Genomic DNA, 21,634 nt, shown 5'->3' with positions numbered 1-21,634 from the left:
ATAAGAGCAATGTAGTTTATGCATTAATATTTATACAATGTGCTCTTAATAGAATATGTGCTATTTACTTGTTTATGATGTATAATGTACTTTCTTAATTACATTGTCTTAAAACTTACAGATTTATTAATACAGCAAATTCTTATTTTGCTTTGAACCACAATATGCTAGAAGGAATAATTCAATTCAGTTCTATACATAAAGCAAAAGAACTATTTCAATCCTAACTATAATTTAACCTATTAATTGTAGAGAAAAGGAAATCAAAGAGCTTTGGTGTTATGTTAATTATATAGTTATATGATGAAACTGAAAAAACAATGCGTGGGCAAAACCTCAATTAAAATATTTTTGGCTCATTTGGAGAGCTGAATAAATATTTATTTTTACATTCTCAGTCCTATTATATTCCTGACACACTAGGAAATGTCTTATAAATGCTTGTTCAATGATTGACTGAAGTACAGAAAAACGTTCTAACAATTACAGGTATTCAAAAGTGGAATGAGATGTCTCAGGAGGTCATAGTTTCTATCTCATTGGAAATTTTTCAGGGAAGACTATATCGAACACTTGTTGAGTATGACATAAGAGGGGATTTCTGTTCTTGTAAGGGTTGTGCTGTAGACAGCCTCTGAGGCTCCTTTCCTATCTGGTGTTCTGTGATAACATGTTTGGTGATAGAATCTTGAGTGTTTTTATGACTTCACTAGGAATTTATGTGAGTACTCTTGGCAAAACTAAATCTATTAAGAATATTTCCTGAGGAAATATATGTATGCGAAACAGTACATCTCAATACACAGATAAATATCTAAGAAATTGAAACTCATTGAAATACTTAAATTGTAATTCATAAAACTTTTATATTCTCAACAAATGATATGAATTATTTTTAATAACGATGTAAGGTTGCTATTTAAAATGAAGCACTGGTATTTATCATTTATCAATTAGTCCCAAGATAATTTTTAAAGGAATTGACAAAATCTGACATAATTTGGCACATTACTCAAAAACACAAAGATATACCTTTATATGAATTTGTGCTTTAATCATCTATCTTGAAAAAAGTCTATGTTAATATTTTCAAATGAATAGATTTTCTATATTTCCAATAACTATCAACAAAATCTAATATTTAGAGGTTGTCAGGATACATGACTATATTGAGAGAGAAGACTATTGTTTACAAATGTTTTAGTTATGATGCTTTAGATTACAATATGACTAAATTCTTCAAAGGTATTCAGAGATTCAAAGGAAGACGAAAAAAAAGTGAGAATCTGTATTCTTTCCAGAGTTAATAGTTTTAAGATAAGTGCTTTTTTCCCCTAATATGTTTTTACAAAAAAAAAAAACATAAAACTTTGCCTTTATCACAAGGTTAAATATTAAATACAATTTGCTAGTGGAAAAGGCATATTTTGAAAAGATAGGCTAACATTTTTTTTTTAGAATCAATTAAATAATAATTTTCTTTGAATTTGAAAATTCAAAACACCATGTTACTGAAGTGACATAAGATTATCTACATGGGCTATTTTGTTTCTCAATCTTTTCATTTTATAATTGAAGTTATGAGTTTCCAAAAAAACAAGAATTTATTTTCAGTGTTGTTAAATGTATGTAATTATCTATCTCTAATATTAGATAAACAATGTGAAGTTCTTGCTCGTCTTCCTGTGAACATCCTTATTTAATTCCTTATTAGGGCTTAGAAGTTTTCCAAATTTTTAATAAAAAAAGAGCCATAGTACAAAAATAAGAATATCATCTTACAACTGCATACTGCTTAATACCTTTCAAAAACACTGTCACCTGTTACTTCATCTGGTCTTTATCATATCTCTTTGGAGGGAAAAGGTATATATATATTTATATTACATTTTAAAGGCAATATGGTGTAGTGAAAAGCATGTTTTATTTGAAATCAGAGATACTAGGTTCCAATCGCAACTCTGCTATTTATAGTTGTATACCTCTGGAATTTATTAAACATCTCTTTCCTTACTTGTAAAATAAATCTGTGGACTAGGTGAATTCTTGCCGAACTGTAAGTCAATAAGCCTGATTTTTAGTTTGATGGGCTTTCCTTTAGACTAACATGTTTCTATATTTCTTAGTATTATAAATTTTGGTATTCTAATTTTAAATAATTTTATTTTTAATAGTTTAAAATTCAACACAAAAAGATGGAATATCAAGTTTACAAACTATATTTAATCTTTATTTCACATGAAGAAAAAAATAGGGTCCAAGTATGGAGTTAGAAAGTCATTACTAAGTCTGAAAAATAACTTCACTTAGATTCAAATACTTGAATTTTTATCCATTTTCTCTACTAATAACTAATTTTTCAAGCACATAAAGGAAAAAAGGAAAAAATATTTTAAGGACTTTTTAAGACTGGCTAGTAATTTTTAAAAGGCTTCCATGTCAAATAGTATTTTCTTCCTATTTTTAACATTTCAAAAACTAAATTCAATTTTATTTTCAATATTAAAGAGAATATGTTTCTGAGACACTAAAATTGTATTATGTATAATTTGTAAGATACATATCTGGTTAATGATCTATAATCTTTAAAAAATATATTCATCTCCTCAATATACTTAATCCCCTTCAATATACTTTCTCATTAAAAATAAACATTTAAAAGCTGCTATGATATTTTTCCAGAGTGATCATAAGGAAAGTATAATCCTCAGCCAGGAAAGCAGCTGATTCATTAGTTCTCATTATACTATTATAAAATGAATACTTTATGCTAATAGGAAAATCATACTTGCTCTTAGCAGACATCATCTACCAAAATGACTGAGGTCAAGGAAACAATATTAAACTGTTTTATTGAAACAGATAGTAAATCTCCAACTGATAATTTTTATTATGTTCATGAAATTGATGATTTAATTTTTTAAAATTATTTTATCTGGCACCTGCAAGGAAACTACATGAAGTGTTTATGCATATGATTTTTTTATAAGTGATAAAATAGTTACTTGAAATTATTTAATAATTCCTACCTAAAGAATGTGCAGCTGTGGTTTTAGAGCTGAAAAATCGGCCCAGTCCAAGATCTCCAAGTTTTACTACTCCTGTGGCTGTAATGAATACATTAGCTGGTTTTATATCTGTAAAATAAATAAATAAAATTGTCAAGAAAGAGGTATGATGAAAAGGGGAAAATTTTGAAAACTTTTTTTTTTCAGTTAGGAGGTGAGAGGAAAGGATACAATATTCTTATTAAATATATCTTACTACTAGAAAAATACATTTCAGAATTTTAAAACATTTTTTTTTGTTATAATTCAACCATTCTTTTAAAATCACACAAACTGACATTTAAAAATTTTTTTCAGAACTTATATGGGCTGATAAAATACAAAATAAGAAAGTATTGGAGCAATAAATATAAATGACACAATATTAATATACTACTAGATTTTGTTCAAACTATGGTTCCATTTTTAATACTGAAAAACCAAAACATATAGAATGTTGCCCCATTCTTCTGCTAGCATCTCTTAGCACTACTTAAATAATAATATATTTAATTTTACTACATATTATAATTTAAAAATTAAATTTTTGAATACTTTAGAAATGAAAACTCTAAGAGATTCAAATAAAATGAAAATATCTTTTTCTAAAGTCTATTACTTAATCACTCTCTCATAAGGAAAAATCTAAGTCTCTGGCCAACCATACAACAATATCAGCAGTTTAAGAATCAATAATCATAGCTAAATATTTAGGCAGCTATAATAAACATTGTTTATTTAATAAAATATTTTTACACAATATTTCTTTCATGAGTTCCCCATATCTTATTATTGTTCCTTTCTGATTTACCAATTATTTAACAAGATACAATGCTTTGACGATTGAAAGATCAACGAAATTGCTTTTCATTTTTACTTAAACTCAAACTACTTTTGTGAAGAGCAATTACATTCTAAAAAAATTACAGTATCTGGAAAATAATTGCCCACCAAAAATTATTCTTTTTCATTTGAGTTTCACATAATCTATCTTTAAAATGCAAAGCATCTATCTTAAACTATTCCTCCTCAAATATGCAAGATCTTTATATACCTCTATGCATAACTCGCCGGGAATGCATATGTTCCAATGCACTGCAGAGTTGAACAAAGTACTTCCAAACTGTCCTTTCAGGAATCAATCTTTTTTGTTTCTTAAAATGCTATAAAACAGAATAAAAAAAAAGTTAAATTTCTTAAAATTCAGGGAATTTAAAACAAAGCAAATCAGACAAAGTAGTATTTTACCCTCTATACTGAAACTGCTTTTCAGAATATTTTACTTGTTGACAGATTTCCAAGAATTTTACTTGCTATGCCAAGTCAGTTTCTTCAATACTTAATTACTAATCTAGATAATATAAAAGTGTACTTTTAGTTTTTGTACAATCAAATGATATCTTGCAGATATTTATATCTTTTAAATTTTACAGATCTGCCTCATTTTAAAAAAAAAAATTAAGAAATTAGAAATGATCATTTGCATTATGAAAAAATTCTCACTAGAAAAGATCTCTTTAGTAATGAGTTCTAATTTGTTCTTCTAAAATATAATTTTATTTACAAAAATTCAGTTTACATGAAACAATGAATATTTATGCCATAAATGTTAAGAAAGTAAAAATAGATACCTACAATTTGAATTTTACTAAATTATACCTCATGCCTTATATATCCAGTGATATATATGACTTCACTCCAAAGTCAGGTCAAGCAAATCTTAAAATATCATATGCTATCATCATATCATAAACATTTTTAAATTGGGAAAGATTCTGTGATTTTACAAAATGGAATTATCTAGGCTATTTTTCGATTGCTGTACAAGAGAGGAAAATAATAACTGTGAACTGAGGTGAGATTTATAACTTATTAAAACTGATTATATAGAGAAATTATTTTAAACATAAAAACCACTGACCCCCACTTATTAAAATGCTTTCATATAGATTTAACTAATGCCCATTTTTGTCCCTTAAAAATCATTCATTCATCAAAAGGATTATAATATTTAAAGGTAAATTTAGCAATAGGTATAGTATTCCCTAGATATTCCATATTTTGGAAAACCTGAAATGCTATGCAGTTGTTTGTTCGTTATTAATACTGATATGCTAAATATCAGTCAGGGATTTTCAGAATTAATAAGTTTTGTCAGGTTTTTTGCAATGTTACCAGATGAGGGCAGGATGAAATGAAAACTATGACTGAGATATGTACTGGTTATCTATCTTTTTTTTATGGGAAAATACAGTATTATTTCCGACTAAAGACTCAGAAAAACCAAAGCATTTTTAAAAGTTCTTATTAGCTATTTTAAGCAAAATTCACCTGTATCAAACGATCAAATAGCCTGCTAAATATAACTAAATTGTTATAATGACTAATAATATTATCGTTAGTTGATAAAGACAATAATAATACAGATGAAATAAATTCCAGAATCAAAAAGCAATATAAATGATTTCTAGGCAATATAAAGTATTATTAAAATAATAGAAAATACATGCCAGGTTTTCTATTCAAACTACTTTTAATTCCAGAATATTTTAACATCAGTTTTCATTCAAATGAGGTAATACTGCAAAATCAGTTCTTTACATATTATTTTCATTCAGACTTGGAATGAATCCAAATAAATCCTATGTATGGGTTCTCCCCATAGCAAGATTAGCATATCAGAGGACTGTTTGATGTCAACAGGAAGATGGAGACCAGGTTTCTTTTCATTTAAAAATAAATACACAATATCATGTAAGTATACGGACATGAAAGCATACTTTTATGCTTTAATACAGATTTTTAAATTATCATAATTATACTAACTTTTCAGTTTATATAAACCTTCAATGTTATAAATAACTTGAATTAGAAATGATAATAAAAACTGTCCACAAAATATCTGAAGCAGGCATTTTTTCTGCATCTATTTCTTGCAAAGCTTAAAAAGAATAATGCATAATATTCTGGCATGTTTCTTTAGTGTTTTCATTTCTTCCCAACATGTGAAAACAAAGAGTTGAAATAATTTCAGCAAGTTTCCACAACGTTGACATTTTGAAATCAGAAATTCATGGAAATTTTTTTTATAAAAGTATAATTTTTATATTAATGTTAGGGAGAGAGAAGGGAAGAGGAAAAAAATCTAAAATTATTAGAAACTTGAAACCTGTACACACGGACAGTTAAATATTCATGAAGTTGTCACAGACATTAAAATTATTTTAAAAAATTAAATTAAGATAACAAATAACAGTTTAAAGTCATTTAGTAAATAAATATTAAATTTTGAATAGGGACACACAATAACATTTAGGAAACTCATAATGGAGGGCACCTATCAAAATGGTATCAGTTGGCTAAGTTTTTGCTTCTTTTCTTTTTTTTGGTCACTATTCCTTGTGAAAATACATAAATAAGATAAAACAAAATAACCACTGACATTAAGTTAGCATAATCCATGTCAAGGAAGAATAATTCAGAAAGGATTGTTTATACAAATTAGAAATCAGCTCTTATGTAATAATATTATAGGAACTTGATTACTCAAAAATTTAAGGAGAAAAAGCACTTTATACTTAGCTTCCCAGGTAAAACATTTTAAAATTTAATTTCATTATAGCATCATTATCATATTAAATAGATAATATTTAATATAGCTTTTACATAAAGAATCAAATATTATATTAAAAGTCACAATATGAGACTTTCCTTTTAGGATTTTTATTTATGAGAATATCTAACATGATAAGAAAGCCTAACTGTTTCTGATGGTGGCACTGTTGGCTACTTCTTAGGAAGAGGGCAAAGAATATATAATAATAGAAAGAAAAAACAATAATTTACATTACTTATAAATTTATAGTAAGCCTAATAAAATATCAAATTTTATATATTAAAGTGTGGGGAAAAGTTTCCACAACATATTTTGACAACATATGCATGCTAGGACAATTTTTCTATCAAAATGACGCAAATTAGAACAACACCCTATTCTGTTATAGTCATATACGTAATTAACTATTAGATGACAGAAACACAAAAAAATTATAATACAGCAGTTAGAATAGTTGAATCTTTATACTGATAAAAGTGTTATCCAGTGAATGCAGTATTTCAATTTAGATACTCAAATTTGCATGTCAAAATAATACGTGATATTTGTTTTGAGACCCTCTGAACAAAGTAGATAATGGTAACAACATCCATTACAATATTAAAACTAAAAATAGCATTATTTCACCTGAATAATGTTTCATTCTTTGTTTTTGTATCATTTGGTCCTGTCATAATGGCTAGAAATTAGGTATTTAAGAAATACAGGCCGTTTGGTATACTTTTTAAAAGTCATGTTTTGGTCATCAAAAAAAAAAAAAAAAATGGGTCATGTGAATGCAAAGATGCCTTTCCCTATATATTTTCTATGCTACTGAGACTATTTTACCCAAAAAAGTAGCATAACAAAAAGACTGCATTATTTTAGTTAATTTGAAATACATTATGATAGCAGATTTCATTCTATAAGTAGTATTTAAAGTTTTACAAAGTACCAGAGTACATTATATATAATACAGACATCACCTAAGTAAATTGTCTTAATAAAAGTTAACTGTTACAAATTTCATCCATTCAAAACTTTTTGGGGAAAATGTACTTTTCTTTTAAGTTTCCAAATACACTCACACAATTAAAATACTCCCTATATTATCTGCCAGGATAACAAATTTCTAAACTCTAAATATCACTATCAATTCTGGTTCTATCAATTTTAGTCCCTCAGTCACTTACATAACACACCAATTATAAGATGTAGTCCCATTTTCCCACATTTTTGTGCCCATATGCAATTCTAGCATTCACTTCATGGAATGGAATTTTTATATGAAATGATGACTTTATTACTCAGGAAAATAATAAACTCAAGGGACAATTACTGTCAAACTTTTATCATTGAGTAATCTTAGTTGGAAGGTAAATGTTTCTACTACTCTAAGAAGAGATCAGATCTTTAGTATAGTATTTTACTCAGTTTGTGTGCCAAGATAAAGAAAAGTGACGAGAAGTTTTAGAAATCTAAGGGAAAAGCTAACTCAATAATTAGAAATAGTGCTATGTACAGCTTACATTAGCATCTTTTTGGCATCTTATTCTTTGTAACTCTTAAAACAAACACTAAAAAATATTTTTGTATTAGAATTTTAAATTCATTCCAATATAACAAATATGATAAATGCCTATAATAATATCTGTAACAGGTTGAAAAGATTTCCTAAGATACAAATCTTTCTCATACACTGAATGATTACTATTAGACATTTCCATTGAGGATAGTATAACAAAAATAGTTTCAGATTAAAAATAAGAAACCAATTGGAATAGGATATCACAATATACATACATATACATGCACACACACACATATAAATGTACATGTGTTTATGTTTTCCCTCAATGTTTTTAAAGAATTTTCCAGAGAGACTGGGTTCTCTAGTCCTGTTTTTGTTTCTAATTAACTGCTAGGCCTTGTTGACTAACAAGTCTCAGTTTCTTCATTACCATGAAGGAATTAAGATATTAAAATATCTTCCAACTCTAAAAATGGATGACTGTATGAGGCTATACTTATAGGAAGAAGAATTCAGTTCACTTGCTTCCTTGGAAACATTATCATGAATTCAACAATACATGTGTTGACTCAAAGGAGACACCACATGTTCTTCTGAGATACTTACTAGGTAACTAGAATCTTTTCAATACAAGTTAAACATTTGCTGATAAAAATCCTAAGCTCTTTAAAATCAAACTGGAACCTTTCATCCTTAACAATACATATCTTTGCTGAAAAAAGAAACAAACAAACCTAAAGCACCTACTTCAGTAGTGAATTCTAGTTGGAAAGTATTCTCATGAGGCTAATTCAGCTAGTGAACTAAATTCAAATCAGGATTGATTAAAACCATATTATAGGCAAATCTACAGTATTAGAAACTGCAAAAAGATTAAAAAAAAAAAAAAAAAAACCCTCTGCAGTATCCCTGACAAATGATTACCCAACCTCCATTTAGGGATCTCCAGTGATGAGGAATTCTTAGAAGTCATTCTTGCCACTTCAGGACAGTTCTAATTTTTAAGAAGCTTTTCTTCACATTTAAAATGTACCTCTCCAAATGCTACCCAGAACTCCCTAGAGTCAGGTAAAACAAACCTAATCTTTCCTCTACATAAAAATTGCCTATCAAATACCTAAATGTGGCTAGCATTCTCTAAGCTTCCCCCCCCCCCAGGCTAAATCTTCTCATTTTCTGAAACTTATCCTCATTCAGTATGATTTCCAAAAATTTTTCAGCACTCAGAATGTCTTCCTCGAGTTAATACTTTACAGTTTGCCAACAAAAAAAAATTGGCCTCTAAAAGTCTATACTCTAGTATGAGAGAGAAAACAAATACACAAATATACCACAAATAACAATAATAATATGTAATAAGTATATAGAAATACAAACAAGAGATAACAGAGGCAAAGGAAAAAGGGGGGTAGGTGATAACTAAAAACAGATGAGGAAGATCATTATCAGAAAAGTGAAATGACATGAATTCATCAAAACAAAATTTTATGTTACTCTATTATCAACTAATCAGAACTAAGTAAAGACATAAATAATGTGGAGTTATAAATGTCATTTATATATAAAGTTTATAAATACATAAGTTTAAAATGTGTGGTGATCTTTTTCTTTAAAATAATAATAGTTCTCTCTGGGAGCAAGTTTCTTGGGGAGGTTTTCTGGAGGCAGCCTTAGTTTCACTTACAAGTAAATAATCACCCAAATGCAGCCAGGTGCTAGAAGTTCAGATCTTTTATTGTCTCCAATATAGCCCGGTTAGTTTTCTTAGAGGCCTCTCTCTCTCTCGTTGATTCTAAGAGCTCTTGCAGCATGGTCCTTTGCTTCTGCCTCTGCTTTCTTCAGCCTCCAGCCAGCACCTCCTTGCCTGGGGCTGGGCAGCTTTCTGGAGAGCCTTTCAGACCAGCGTTAGTTTCAGTGGGGGAAGTGCAGGAGCCCAGCCACCACAGCTGTGTGAGATGAAGTGAATCTGGTTGTGCCTCTGAGAGTGGGCTTCTGCTGAACTGACCGACGCTTCCTTCTTCAATCTAATTCAGCTGAACTCTTTTAGAGAGCCTCTGTCTGTTTCTTATATATGATGTCTTCTGAGAGAATGGGATTATGAATTTCTCCCAGAGTGCTGTCTGGTCCTGAGAGCTTCAAAGGAGGTGTGAATTCAGATATCTCATACTAAACCCTGAAATCTCCCAAATGTGTGAACTCCAATGAGTATTTAAATACTTCTTGCTAAAGGTGTGACCACAAGCATTGTTTCTATCAGTTGTACTTAGTACCTTGTTTCAAGTTCTGGCCCATAACATCTCGTAGGATCAGATCAATCATATTGAACCATGCTAATTAGATAATTATTGTCTCTATCAACTCTAATGACTTAACACTTTGTAAAGATTCCAGCATCGCAACAAAAAATGAATATCATTAAGTGGATAACTTATATGTAATTCTATTTAGACTAAGAACAGAATGCCTTAATTTGTAAGCTGGACTCAAGACAATATTCTGACAAAAAATAAATATCACTTTTAATGATTTCTGTTGCATGCTTCATTGTTTATGAAGAACATATCAATTTCTTTAATATAAAAAATATTTAATTTCAGATATCTCTTCATTTCTTACCTTGCTGCAGTCATTTGGATTTCCTTGACTTCATCCCCAATATCTTTCCCCTTCCCTACCATTTTCAACTTTCTTTTTTGCATTTTCTTCTTCCACTACATTATAAACTCCTTGAAGTCAGGGACAGTCTTTTTATATCTGTAAACTCATAATTTAGCACAGTGGATGGCACATGATATGTGCTTAATTTTTTTTGTTGTTAACTACTGACAGACTTCAAAGTAACAGGCATTTCTTCTTAAAAGATATTTGCTACATATCACTTATTGTGTTTTATTAAAATAAGCACTTTTAAAAACAGCATAATACACCAAAAGAATTACAACATATATTTAGGGAGGAGTTCCTGGGGTAGGGCCAAGATGGTGGAATGGCCAAGAAGTTCCCAGTTTCCCTCAAAAACCACATGAAACCAAGCTTCTGAACACAGTCTAACAGAATGAAAGCACTCTCCAGCTCAAGACAGTCTAGAAGGACTTCAAGAAAGATCAGTCTCACTAGGCTGAAATGGGTGCTCAGACCAGCAAAGAATGTCCAGAGATCACAGCAGATCAGCAACTGAGACTCCTGGTTCTGAAGGCTTAGTAGTGGAGCAGATTAGTGGGGCAGCCTCCAGTCCCAGCTTGGAAGGCAAATTGCCAGTCTGGGAAAATGGATTGTTGCCTGGACAGACCAGTAGGGCTACCTCCTGCTGTGAACAACATAAGAGGTCCTTGTGTCCAAAGCCAGTACAAAAAGTTTGGGATCAGACCCCTCTGTATCCCAGGAGCAGAGCTTGACCATAAAAGTCACAAAATAAATAAAAGAAAGAAAATGAGCAAGAAACAGAGAAAAACCTTAGCCACAGAAAGCTGCTATGGTGACATGGGAGACCAAAACACAAACTCAGACAAAACAAAATGCCCACATGTGAAATCTCAAAGAGTGATACAAAGTAGTCTCAAGCTCAAAAAGCCTTCTTGGAAGTGATCATAAAAGATTTTAAAAAGCAAATAAGAGAGGTAGAAGAAAAACTTGGAAAAGAAATGAGGGGTATACAAAAGAGAATGAACAGCTTGGAAAAGGAACACAATTCTTCGAAAAATACAAGGAGTCAAATGCAAAAAAAAAAAAAAAAAAATCCACTGAAGAAATCAATTCCTTAAAAAAAACACAATTGGCAAAAAAAAAAAAAAAAAATGAAGAAAACAACACTTGAAAAGTAAAATTAATCAAATCATTAAAAACTAGAACCAGGAAAATGTAAACTATTGACTCTATGAGAATTCAGGAATCAATCAAAATAAAAAGCATGAAAAAAAAAAATGGAAAAAAAGGTAAAACAATTCATTGGAAAAATAACTGACCTGGAAAATAAATCCTGTGGAGAGAATTTTAAAATTACTGGTCTACATGAAAGCCATGACCAAAAAAAGGAGTTTACACAGCATTCTTCAAGAGATCATCAAGGAAAACTGCCTGGCTATACTAGAATCAGAAGTCAAAACAGTCATTGAATAATCCAATCACCTCCAAAAAGAGATTTCCACAAAGGAAAATTATAAGAAACATCATTGAAAAATTCCAGAATTGTAATCTCAAGGAAAAAAAAATACTATAAACTGCTAGAAAACAAACAAAATTCAAATTATCAAGGAGTAATAGGTTTACCCAGGATCTGGCAACTTCAACAATAAAGGATCAATATGGAATACCACATTCTGGAAGACAAAGGACCTGGGATTACAACCAAGAATCAACTACCCAGCGAGACTAAGAATCATATTTCAGAGAAGGAATCAGATCTTCAATGAAGTAAGAGAATTTCAATCATTTCTACTGAAAAAACAAACAAAATCAAATAGAAATTTTGATTTTCTGACACAGAACTTAAAAGAAATATAGAAAGATAAATGGGGGGTGAGGGGAATCAAACAAAAAATATTATTTAAAGGTTAAACTGTTTACACCCCTATTGGAAAAAAGGATACTTGTAACTTTTGAGAACTATATTCTTTTACTGGGACAGTTAGAGGGACATACATGGATGGAGGGTATGAGTATGAATTGACTCTGATGTGATATCATCAAAGAAAAAGACTTTAAGGAATTGTTCTGGAAGAAGAGGAAAGGAGTAAAATGGGATAAATTAGATCATAAGAAGAGGCAAAAAAAATTATTATAATAGAGGGAAAGAAGGGAGAGAAATGAGCATTGTCTAAAGTTTAATCTCAACAATTCAAGCTCTAAGAGGGAATAACATTCATTCAATTTAGTATAGAAATTTATCTTACCCTATAATAAAGTAGGAAGAGAAAAAAAGAACAAAAAGGAGGGGCCATTTTTTTTACATAAGGGAAGGCAGAAACACTAGGAGAAAGGGGTATGAGAAAAAAGATGGAGTGATAAAAAGGGAAGGCAAATTGACAGCTCAGTGGGTTAAAAACAAAAGACTATTAAAGAATGACAAAATGGGAAGAGACAACAAAAGTATGTACAGGGGAGAAAATAGAATGGAGGGAAATATATAATTGGTAATCATAACTGTGAATGTAAATGGGATGAACTCCCATGAAACAAAAGCGAGGAGTAGAATGGATTAAAAAACAGAATCCCACAATATGTTGTTTATAAGAAACACATTTGAAACAAAGGGGTAGCATAGGGTAAAAGGCTGGGACAGAACTTATTATTTATTATTCAGAACTAGGGAGGTTAATAGAATCTTAGAAAACTTAAGACATGATAGACTCAAAGAAAATTGAATAGGAATAGAAAGGGAATATACCTTTTTTAAAGCAGTACATGACACCTTCACAAAAATTGACCACATATTAGGACATGAAAACATCATATTCAAATGCATAAAGGCAGAAATAGTAAACTTCCTTTTTAGGTTATGATAAAATAAAAATTACAGTTAATAAAAGACCAGGAAAAGATAGACTAAAAACCAATTAGAAATTAAATGAGTGGGTCAAACAGCAAATCATAAAAACAATCAATAAATACATCCAAGAGAATAACAATAATGAGACAACATACCAAAACCTATAGAAAGCAGCTCTTAGTGGAAATTTTATATCTCTAAATAGTTATATGAATACAATAAAGAGGAGGATCAGTGGGCTGGGCATGAAATTATAAAAGCTAGAAAAAGAACAAATTAAAAAACCCCAATTAAATATCAAATTTGAAATTCTAAAACTCGGAGATTAATAAAATTGAAAGTAAGAAAATTATTGAATAATTAACAAAACTAGGAGTTGGTTTTATGAAAAAAAATTAAAATAAAAAAATAAAATAGGTTAAACTGCTTAACTTGATTAGGGAAAAAAAAAAAAAAAAAAAAAAAAAAAACCACCAAACTGGAGCATCAAAAATGAAAAGGGTTAATCTACCATAAACGAAGAAGAAATTAAAGCAATAATTAGGGGCTCTTTTGCCCAACTGTATGCCATCAGATCTGATAGTCTAATTGAACTGGATGAATATTTACAAAAACATAAATTGCTCAGATTAACATAAAGGAAATAAATTACTTAAATAGTCCCATTTTAGAAAAATAAATTGAAAAAGGCATCAATGAAGTCCCTAAGGAAAAAAAAAATCTCCAAGGCTAGATGGATGTACAAGTGAATTCCACCAAACATTTAAAGAACAATTAATTTCAATATTATGTAAACTTTTCAGAAAAAAGGAGTCTTGCTAAATACTGACACAAATATGGTACTGATACCTAAACCATGAATAGCCAAAATTGAGAAAGAAAATTACAAACCCATCTCCCTAAGGAATACTGATGCAATAAATAAATAAATAAATAAAATATTAGCTAAGAGATTATAACAACTTATCAGCAGGATAATACACTATAACCAAGTGGGATTTATACTAGGAATGCCAGACTTGTTCAATATCAGGAAAACTACTGCCATAATTGACTAAATCAATAACAAAAGTAATGGAATCATATGATAATCTCAATAGATGCAAAAAAAAGTTTTGACAAATACAACACCCATTCCTATTAAACACACTAAACAGCACAAGAATAAAGGGAGTTTTCCATAAAATAATAAGTGGTATCTATCTAAATCCCTCAGCAAGCATTAGTTATAATGAAGAGAAAGTGGATGCACTTCTAATAAGATCAGGGGTGAAACAGGATTCCCATTATTACCACTATTATTCAATATTGTACTAAAAATATTGGTTTTAGCAATAAGAAAAAGAAATTAAAGGAATTAGAATAAACAACAAAGAGATAAAACTACCACTCTTTGCAGATAATATGACACTATATTTAAGAGAGAATAGTAGAGAATCATCCAAAAACCTACTTGAAACAATTAACAGCTTTAGCAAAGTTGCAGGATATAAAATAAACCCACACAAATCATCAGTATTTCTGTTACTAGCAAAGCTCAGCAGCAAGAGAAAGAAAGAGAAATTCCACTTAAAATAATTGTACACAAAATAAAATATTTGGGTGTCTATTTGCCAAGACAAATCCAGGAACTATGTGAACACAATTATAAAACACTTTTCATACAAATAAAGTCATATCTAAACAACTGGAAAAATATCAATTGTTCATGGATAGAGTGAACTAATATAATCTAAGTGACAATTCTACCTAACATGGTCTACTTGTTCAGTGTCATACCAATCAAACTGCCTAAAATTATTTTATAGAGCTAAAAAAAATAATAAAATAATCAATTACTGTAATAATCTAGTTTTTGATAAACCCCCAAATTCTAACTTCTGGGATAAGAACTCACTATTCCACAGAATTGCTAGAAAAACTGGAAAATAGTGTCAGAAACTCGGCATAGATCTACATATCACATTCCATCCCAAAATAAGGTCAAAATGGGTATGTGATTTAGCCATAAAGAGTGATACTATAAACAAAGTAGGAGAATACAGGATAGTTTATCCATTACACTTTTAGAGAAGGGAAGTATTTATGATCAAAGAAGAATTAGAGAAGATTATGAAATACAAAAAAAAAAACAACTTTTATTATATCAAATTAAAAAGGTTTTGCACAAACAAAACCAACACAGACAAAATTAGAAGAAAAGCACAAAGCTGGGAGAAAAATATTAATAGTCAGTGTTTCTGATAAAGGCCTCATTTCTGAAGTACATAAATAATGCATGAAATTTATGAAAATACAAATAGCTCCCTAACTGATAAGTGGTCATAGTATATAAACAGACAATTTTTAGATGAAAAAAACTAAAGTTACCTATAGGAAAAGATGATAAATATTGGAGGGGACATGGAAAACCTGGGACACTAATGCATTATTGATAGAGTTATGAAATGATCCAATCATTCTGGAGAGTAATTTAGAACTATGCCCAAAGGGCTATAAAACTAAATGTACCTTTCACCTATCAGTGTCACTACTGGGTCTTTGTCCCAAAGAAATCATAAAAGAGGGGAAAGACTCATCATCTGCAAAAATGTTTAAAGCAGCTCTTATGGTGGCAAAGAATTGGAAAACAAGTAGATGCCCATGGTATATGCAAGAAATGGAGTATTATTATTCTATAAAAAATGATGAACAAGCTGACTTTAGAAAGGCATGGAAAGATTTACATGAACTGATGATGAGCAAAAAAAGCAGAAGCAGGAATACTCTGTACATTGTAACAGCAAAATTTTGCAAGGATCAACTATGACAGACTTGGTAAGTCTTAGTTGTTCAGTGATCCAAGGCAATCCTTAATAAATTTTAGATAGAAAACACCATCTGTATCCAGAGAGAGAACTATGGAGACTGAATATAAATCCACACATGCTATGTTCGGTTTTTATTCCCTTTTTCTTCTGTTTTTTATTTTTCCCCCTCTTGTGGTTTCTCCATTTTATTCTGATTTTTCTCTCCCAATATGATTCATAAGGAAATATGTAAAAAAAAAAAAATAATGGCTATGTATAACCAAATATACATCTTTCTAAAATCTGATTTTATTTCATACTTCAAATTTTGACTTTGCATTACATATGAATGATTGAAAAAATGTATTATCCTAAAATAACTTTAGAATTTGTATGTTTTTTCTTTATTATATCAATAAATTTTGGTAATGAACCTATCAAGAAGTCATGTCAAGATATTATGCTAATTTGAAAGCAGAAAAAAAAGACAATAAATAGATGTAAGGTGGGAAAAGATCTTTATTTGTTGTTAGTTCAACTGTTCTGAAAAAATATTTTCTAAGGAAAAAAAAAGTCACTAACTTGTTCATATCTTTTGACATAAAGAGGATACTATTGAGCATATACCTTAAGAAGGTTGAAGAAAAAAGCTCCTGTATTCATATATACTATACACACACACACACACACACACACACATATATGCATACACACACATATGACAACACATTTTGTAGCAACAAAAATTAAGGAATTGAGTAGGTGCCTATTATGGAGGAATAACTAAAGTATGGCACATTAAGAATATCAAAAATATGAGGTATTCAGAGACACTTGATTAGATTTGTATTGTATGAACAGATGAAGACCAAAGTAATAAAAATGATTTATATAATAACTATGGCAATGTAAACAAAAACAATATTAAAAGGTAATCAAACTAATTAACTACAACTAATTTCAATTCTAGGAAAACTGACAACAAAATGTTCTTCCCTTTTAATGAAAAGGGAGGAATTTATGGAAGAAGACTATGGTATAAGCTGTCAGATAATCACTATACATCTTGCTTTTGCTTAAATATTATAAAGTAAGGTCCAATTGCAAGGGAATTAAGAGGAAATGACCAGTATAAAATCAAAAGAAGGAAAGAAAAAAAAAAAAAAAGAAAGGAAAAGAACATAAAATCTTTTTAAAAATTATGCATAGTTTTTAACTATGTCAATTCCAATTGCAATGAAATTAAGAGGAGTATATTCCTCTTCATAATTAATAGGAGTATACTTGAAACAAGGATACTTACAACAAGGTGTTAACTTAGTGGAACTGATGAGATGATGGTTCTCTAACATACGTATACTTAGTACTTAACATGGTGATGTAATCGTTCTCTATTTCACATATAATCAGTATGCTGTAATGATGTAATTGTAACAGTGTATTTAAGGGCTGAGAAGAACTGGAAAGAGACTTTCCATTTTTGGCCATCCTCCTGGTGACTCTCCTGCCTCCTGCACTCCTCCATTAAGATCAAGAATGAGCCAGAATCAAGACTCTAGACTACTCTTGAACATTCTCCTGATATATCCTGCTGAGACCAAGGCCTGTCAGAAAAACCTCCAGAAAGGTAGCCCAAACATTACATTTTGGTGCCCAAACATGTATTTAAGGACCTACACTCAGCAGTTCGACTGACGAGATCGATCCTAAGTTCAGTGGAGAAGTCCCTGTGACCTGGAAATAGGGTAAGTAAACTAGTCATTTTTGTTTTTCAATTAAAATGGGGCAAATACTAAGAAAAGAGCTTCTCCGCCCCAAGGGAAGTTTGTAGCAAGCAAAGTTAGGTTAATAAAGGAGCAGTTTGTTGGTAACTTAGGAGAAGATCATTGAACTCTTAGATACATTAGAATACATGTCTCCTTGGTTCTCTAAGGAAGAAAAATTAGGGCCAGATAAGTGGAAACTAGTGAGAGAGCAACTATTTGAATATTATGATGATAATGGTCCTGTTTTGATTCCTGAGGAAACATTCTATAAATACAACATAATACAACTGACTAAAAGGAATTACTTAAGTTCTAAAATAAGGAAAAAGGATAAAGAACAGGAGGGGGATGATACTGACAAAGCAGCTGAAAAGTATGAAGAATTGGACAAGAAAGGAGTTAAGCATAATGCTGATGAAATTAAGGAGTGTGGTGCTTCTCAGAAGGAACTCCTAATGATTGGAAATCTATAGCAAGGACATGTTTAGAACCTAGACAAAACTTCTTGTGGCTTTCTAAGTATATTGAACTCTGTAGAATACAAGCTCAATGAAATATACAACATGGAATTAATATACTAGTCACCTTTTACCAACTAGCAGGTTTAGGTCTTTATGCAGACACTTTAGCATAGATTAATTATCCTATCACAGCATATGAGCAAATTGCTGCTGCTGATACTATCAAAGCATGGGGCATGCTCCCAGGAAGATAAGACAGAGGGGAAGCTTTCATGAAAACAGTGCAAGGTCCAAATGGACCTTGCTGATTTCTTTGCTGATTTTGTGGGACTTCTGCAGATAGCTGTCATACGAACTATTGGTGAAAATGTAGTAATAGAAATTATGTTAAGACAACTTGCTAGAGAAAATGCTAATGAGATTTGTAGAAGAATTATACTAGGACTACACAAGGATGCTCCTGCAGAGGAGATCATAAGACACTGTGCCACAGTGGGCACAAATACCTTTTATACCCAGGCCATGATGCAGACATTTCAAGATAGGAACATGGGAAGACAGGGTCCCTTTTGGCAAGAAACTCCCAGAGAGACATGTCAATGCTTTCAATGTGATAAAGCAGGGCATCTGAAAGCTCAATGTTGGCAGAGAAGACAGGGTGGGAGAACAAGACCCAAAATCCCATGTCCAAAATGTAATAGAGGATTCCATTGGACATCAGAATGTGCATTGACTCAGGGAAACGGGAGGCGGGGCTTAGGTTCTAGGCCCCAAGCAAAAAACATGTGGGGCATGATGGCAGCTGATGCTACACCCATACAGTCTTTAGAAGTTCAGTAATCCAACATGATCAATCAGCCAAGAAGCAACCTGATGGGAGAAAGGGATTACAATTGTGGAGATTAGAGTTGTATGCAGCTGGGACTACTGAGATATCCCTTGGAGAGGTGAAATCTGTCCCTGACCAGCCTATGGATCCTTTGCCTCCACACACAGTAGGCTTGACCATTGCACCTCCTGAGAGTACTTACAAAACAGTGTCCATCCATACCCTTGTGAAGTACGGGTTAGCTCCCTGGAGGCCTCAGGACCAGCCAGAGTCAGGATAAGTAAAAGTCCTTGGTCTTTAGGGGGAGAAGTTAAAGAAGCAGGTAAATTGCCACGAGGTTCGTCAAAGACATATCCTGAAGTCTCGAGTCCAAAGTCACCAACTTCTCTCCTCCTCGTCCTGGCACAAAGTGACTTTGGCTTCTGTTCCCCTGCCCTCTAATCCTTACCTAAAATTATCTTAACACCAAAGATTCAGCCAGCATTAACTGTGAGAAGAGCCATTTATCCAAATATATGCTAATAGAGTCATTGTCTCATATCAAATAGGTAATTAGCCTTAAGTGCTCAGTTGTCTGATTCAAGCATACCTTTTTGGAGTTTCAGCCCTCTACATACATTGATGTGGAAAACTGGAGAATGTGTAGATAATATCCCAGTCACAATACATGTAGGCAATGTGTGACTTATCAACCAGGAGAAGTAGTAGCATCAGATTTACTGATACATACTCCTAATAGGCAATCTGTGATATTTACTCATATTTTGACTTCCAACAACAGAATCCAGGAATATTCTGGATTGCAGATGTTACAACTGACTCATTTATGTTCACTATCTATGTAAATAGCATACCACTGCAAGGACTGATAGACACATGTGCAGCTCGTACTGCCATTACAAGTGATAATTGGGCCAGTCATTGGCCAAAGTTTAAGGTAGACACCTACCTATATGTCTGGCATAGAAGGATCAATAGCAGCTGAAGTTAGTGCTACCCCTTTGAGATGGACATTTGAAGGTGAAACAGGAGTTTTTACTCCTTTTATAGTTGAAAAATCCCCATCAATCTGTGGAGAAGAGACATCTTACAAAAGTTAGGATTACAAATGAGTACTTCGTTTTTTTTAGGCAGGGCTGCTGTTGAAGGCCTGCCAACACTCTCACCTGTTCCTATTCAATGGAAAACTGATATACCAGTATAGGTAGAATGATGGCCCTTAGCAAGTGAAAAAATGCAGGCCTTATTAGATATAGTACAGGAAGAACTTGACCAAGGACACTTACAACTTTCTCTAAGTCCTTAGAATTCCCTTGTATTTGTTGTAAAAAAAGAAATCTGGAAAATGGAGGATGCTGACTGATTTAAGAAAAGTAAATAAACCGATAGAAACTATAGGACCTTTTCAGCCTGAACGTCCATCTCCTACTCAATTGCCTAAAAATGACCTCTTTGGGTTATAGACATTAAGGATTGTTTCTATTTCCTCTAGATAAGGAGAATATGAAAAGATTTACCTTTTCATTACAGAATGTTAATTTAGGTGAGCCTTATAAAAGCTATGAATGGACAGTTTTGCCGTAGGAAATTAAAAATAATTCTAGTATATGTCAAACGTATGTTGCTGCTGCTCTTATTCCAGTAAAAAAAGCATTACCAAAAGTTATGTTGTTACATTACATGGATGATATCTTGGGGTATACACCTAAAAAGCAAATGTTAGAAGCATGTCTACAAAAGACCATAGAAACACTAAGGAACTACAAATTGTATATAGCTCCAGAAAAAAATTCAAAGATACTCCTTTTCAATATTTAGAATATGAAATACAAAAACTTTCCTTAAGAACAGAGAAGTTGAACAGATTAAATGACTTTCAGAAACTGATAGGAGATATCCAATGGATGTGTCCAATGTTAGGCTTAACTACCTATCAATTACAACCATTATATGGCATTTTAAGAGGCAATACTGCTTTAAACTCAGCACACCAGCTTACAAAAGAAGCTCATCCAATGTGGTTGCAAGAGTTACTAAAAAAAAAAACCCTGGAAATAGCAGTTTTTGCTACAAAAGAGGTACCCACAGTAGTCTGTGATCAAGGACACAGTGTGATAGAGTGGATGAACCC

At 31.3% G+C, this 21,634-nt stretch overlaps 1 protein-coding gene across 4 annotated transcripts in view; it reads right to left on the bottom strand.

Moving 5' to 3' along the window:
* NEK7 (NIMA related kinase 7) overlaps positions 1–21,634 on the bottom strand; it is a 167,742-nt gene that overhangs the window by 42,262 nt on the left and 103,846 nt on the right. For all 4 annotated transcript variants that reach the window (XM_031937096.1, XM_031937092.1, XM_031937095.1 and 1 more), the window contains exons 6-7: positions 4,102–4,210; positions 3,030–3,137 (exon numbers count right to left, since the gene is read on the bottom strand). In XM_031937096.1, the coding sequence (XP_031792956.1) occupies positions 3,030–3,137; positions 4,102–4,210 (217 nt within the window). The remainder of the gene's footprint in view (positions 1–3,029; positions 3,138–4,101; positions 4,211–21,634) is intronic.

Source organism: Sarcophilus harrisii, chromosome 4, assembly GCF_902635505.1.
Source record: "Sarcophilus harrisii chromosome 4, mSarHar1.11, whole genome shotgun sequence".
Lineage (NCBI taxonomy): Eukaryota > Metazoa > Chordata > Mammalia > Dasyuromorphia > Dasyuridae > Sarcophilus > Sarcophilus harrisii.
Note: the sequence above shows the minus strand (reverse complement) of the source record. Positions and strands in the feature narration are given on the sequence as shown.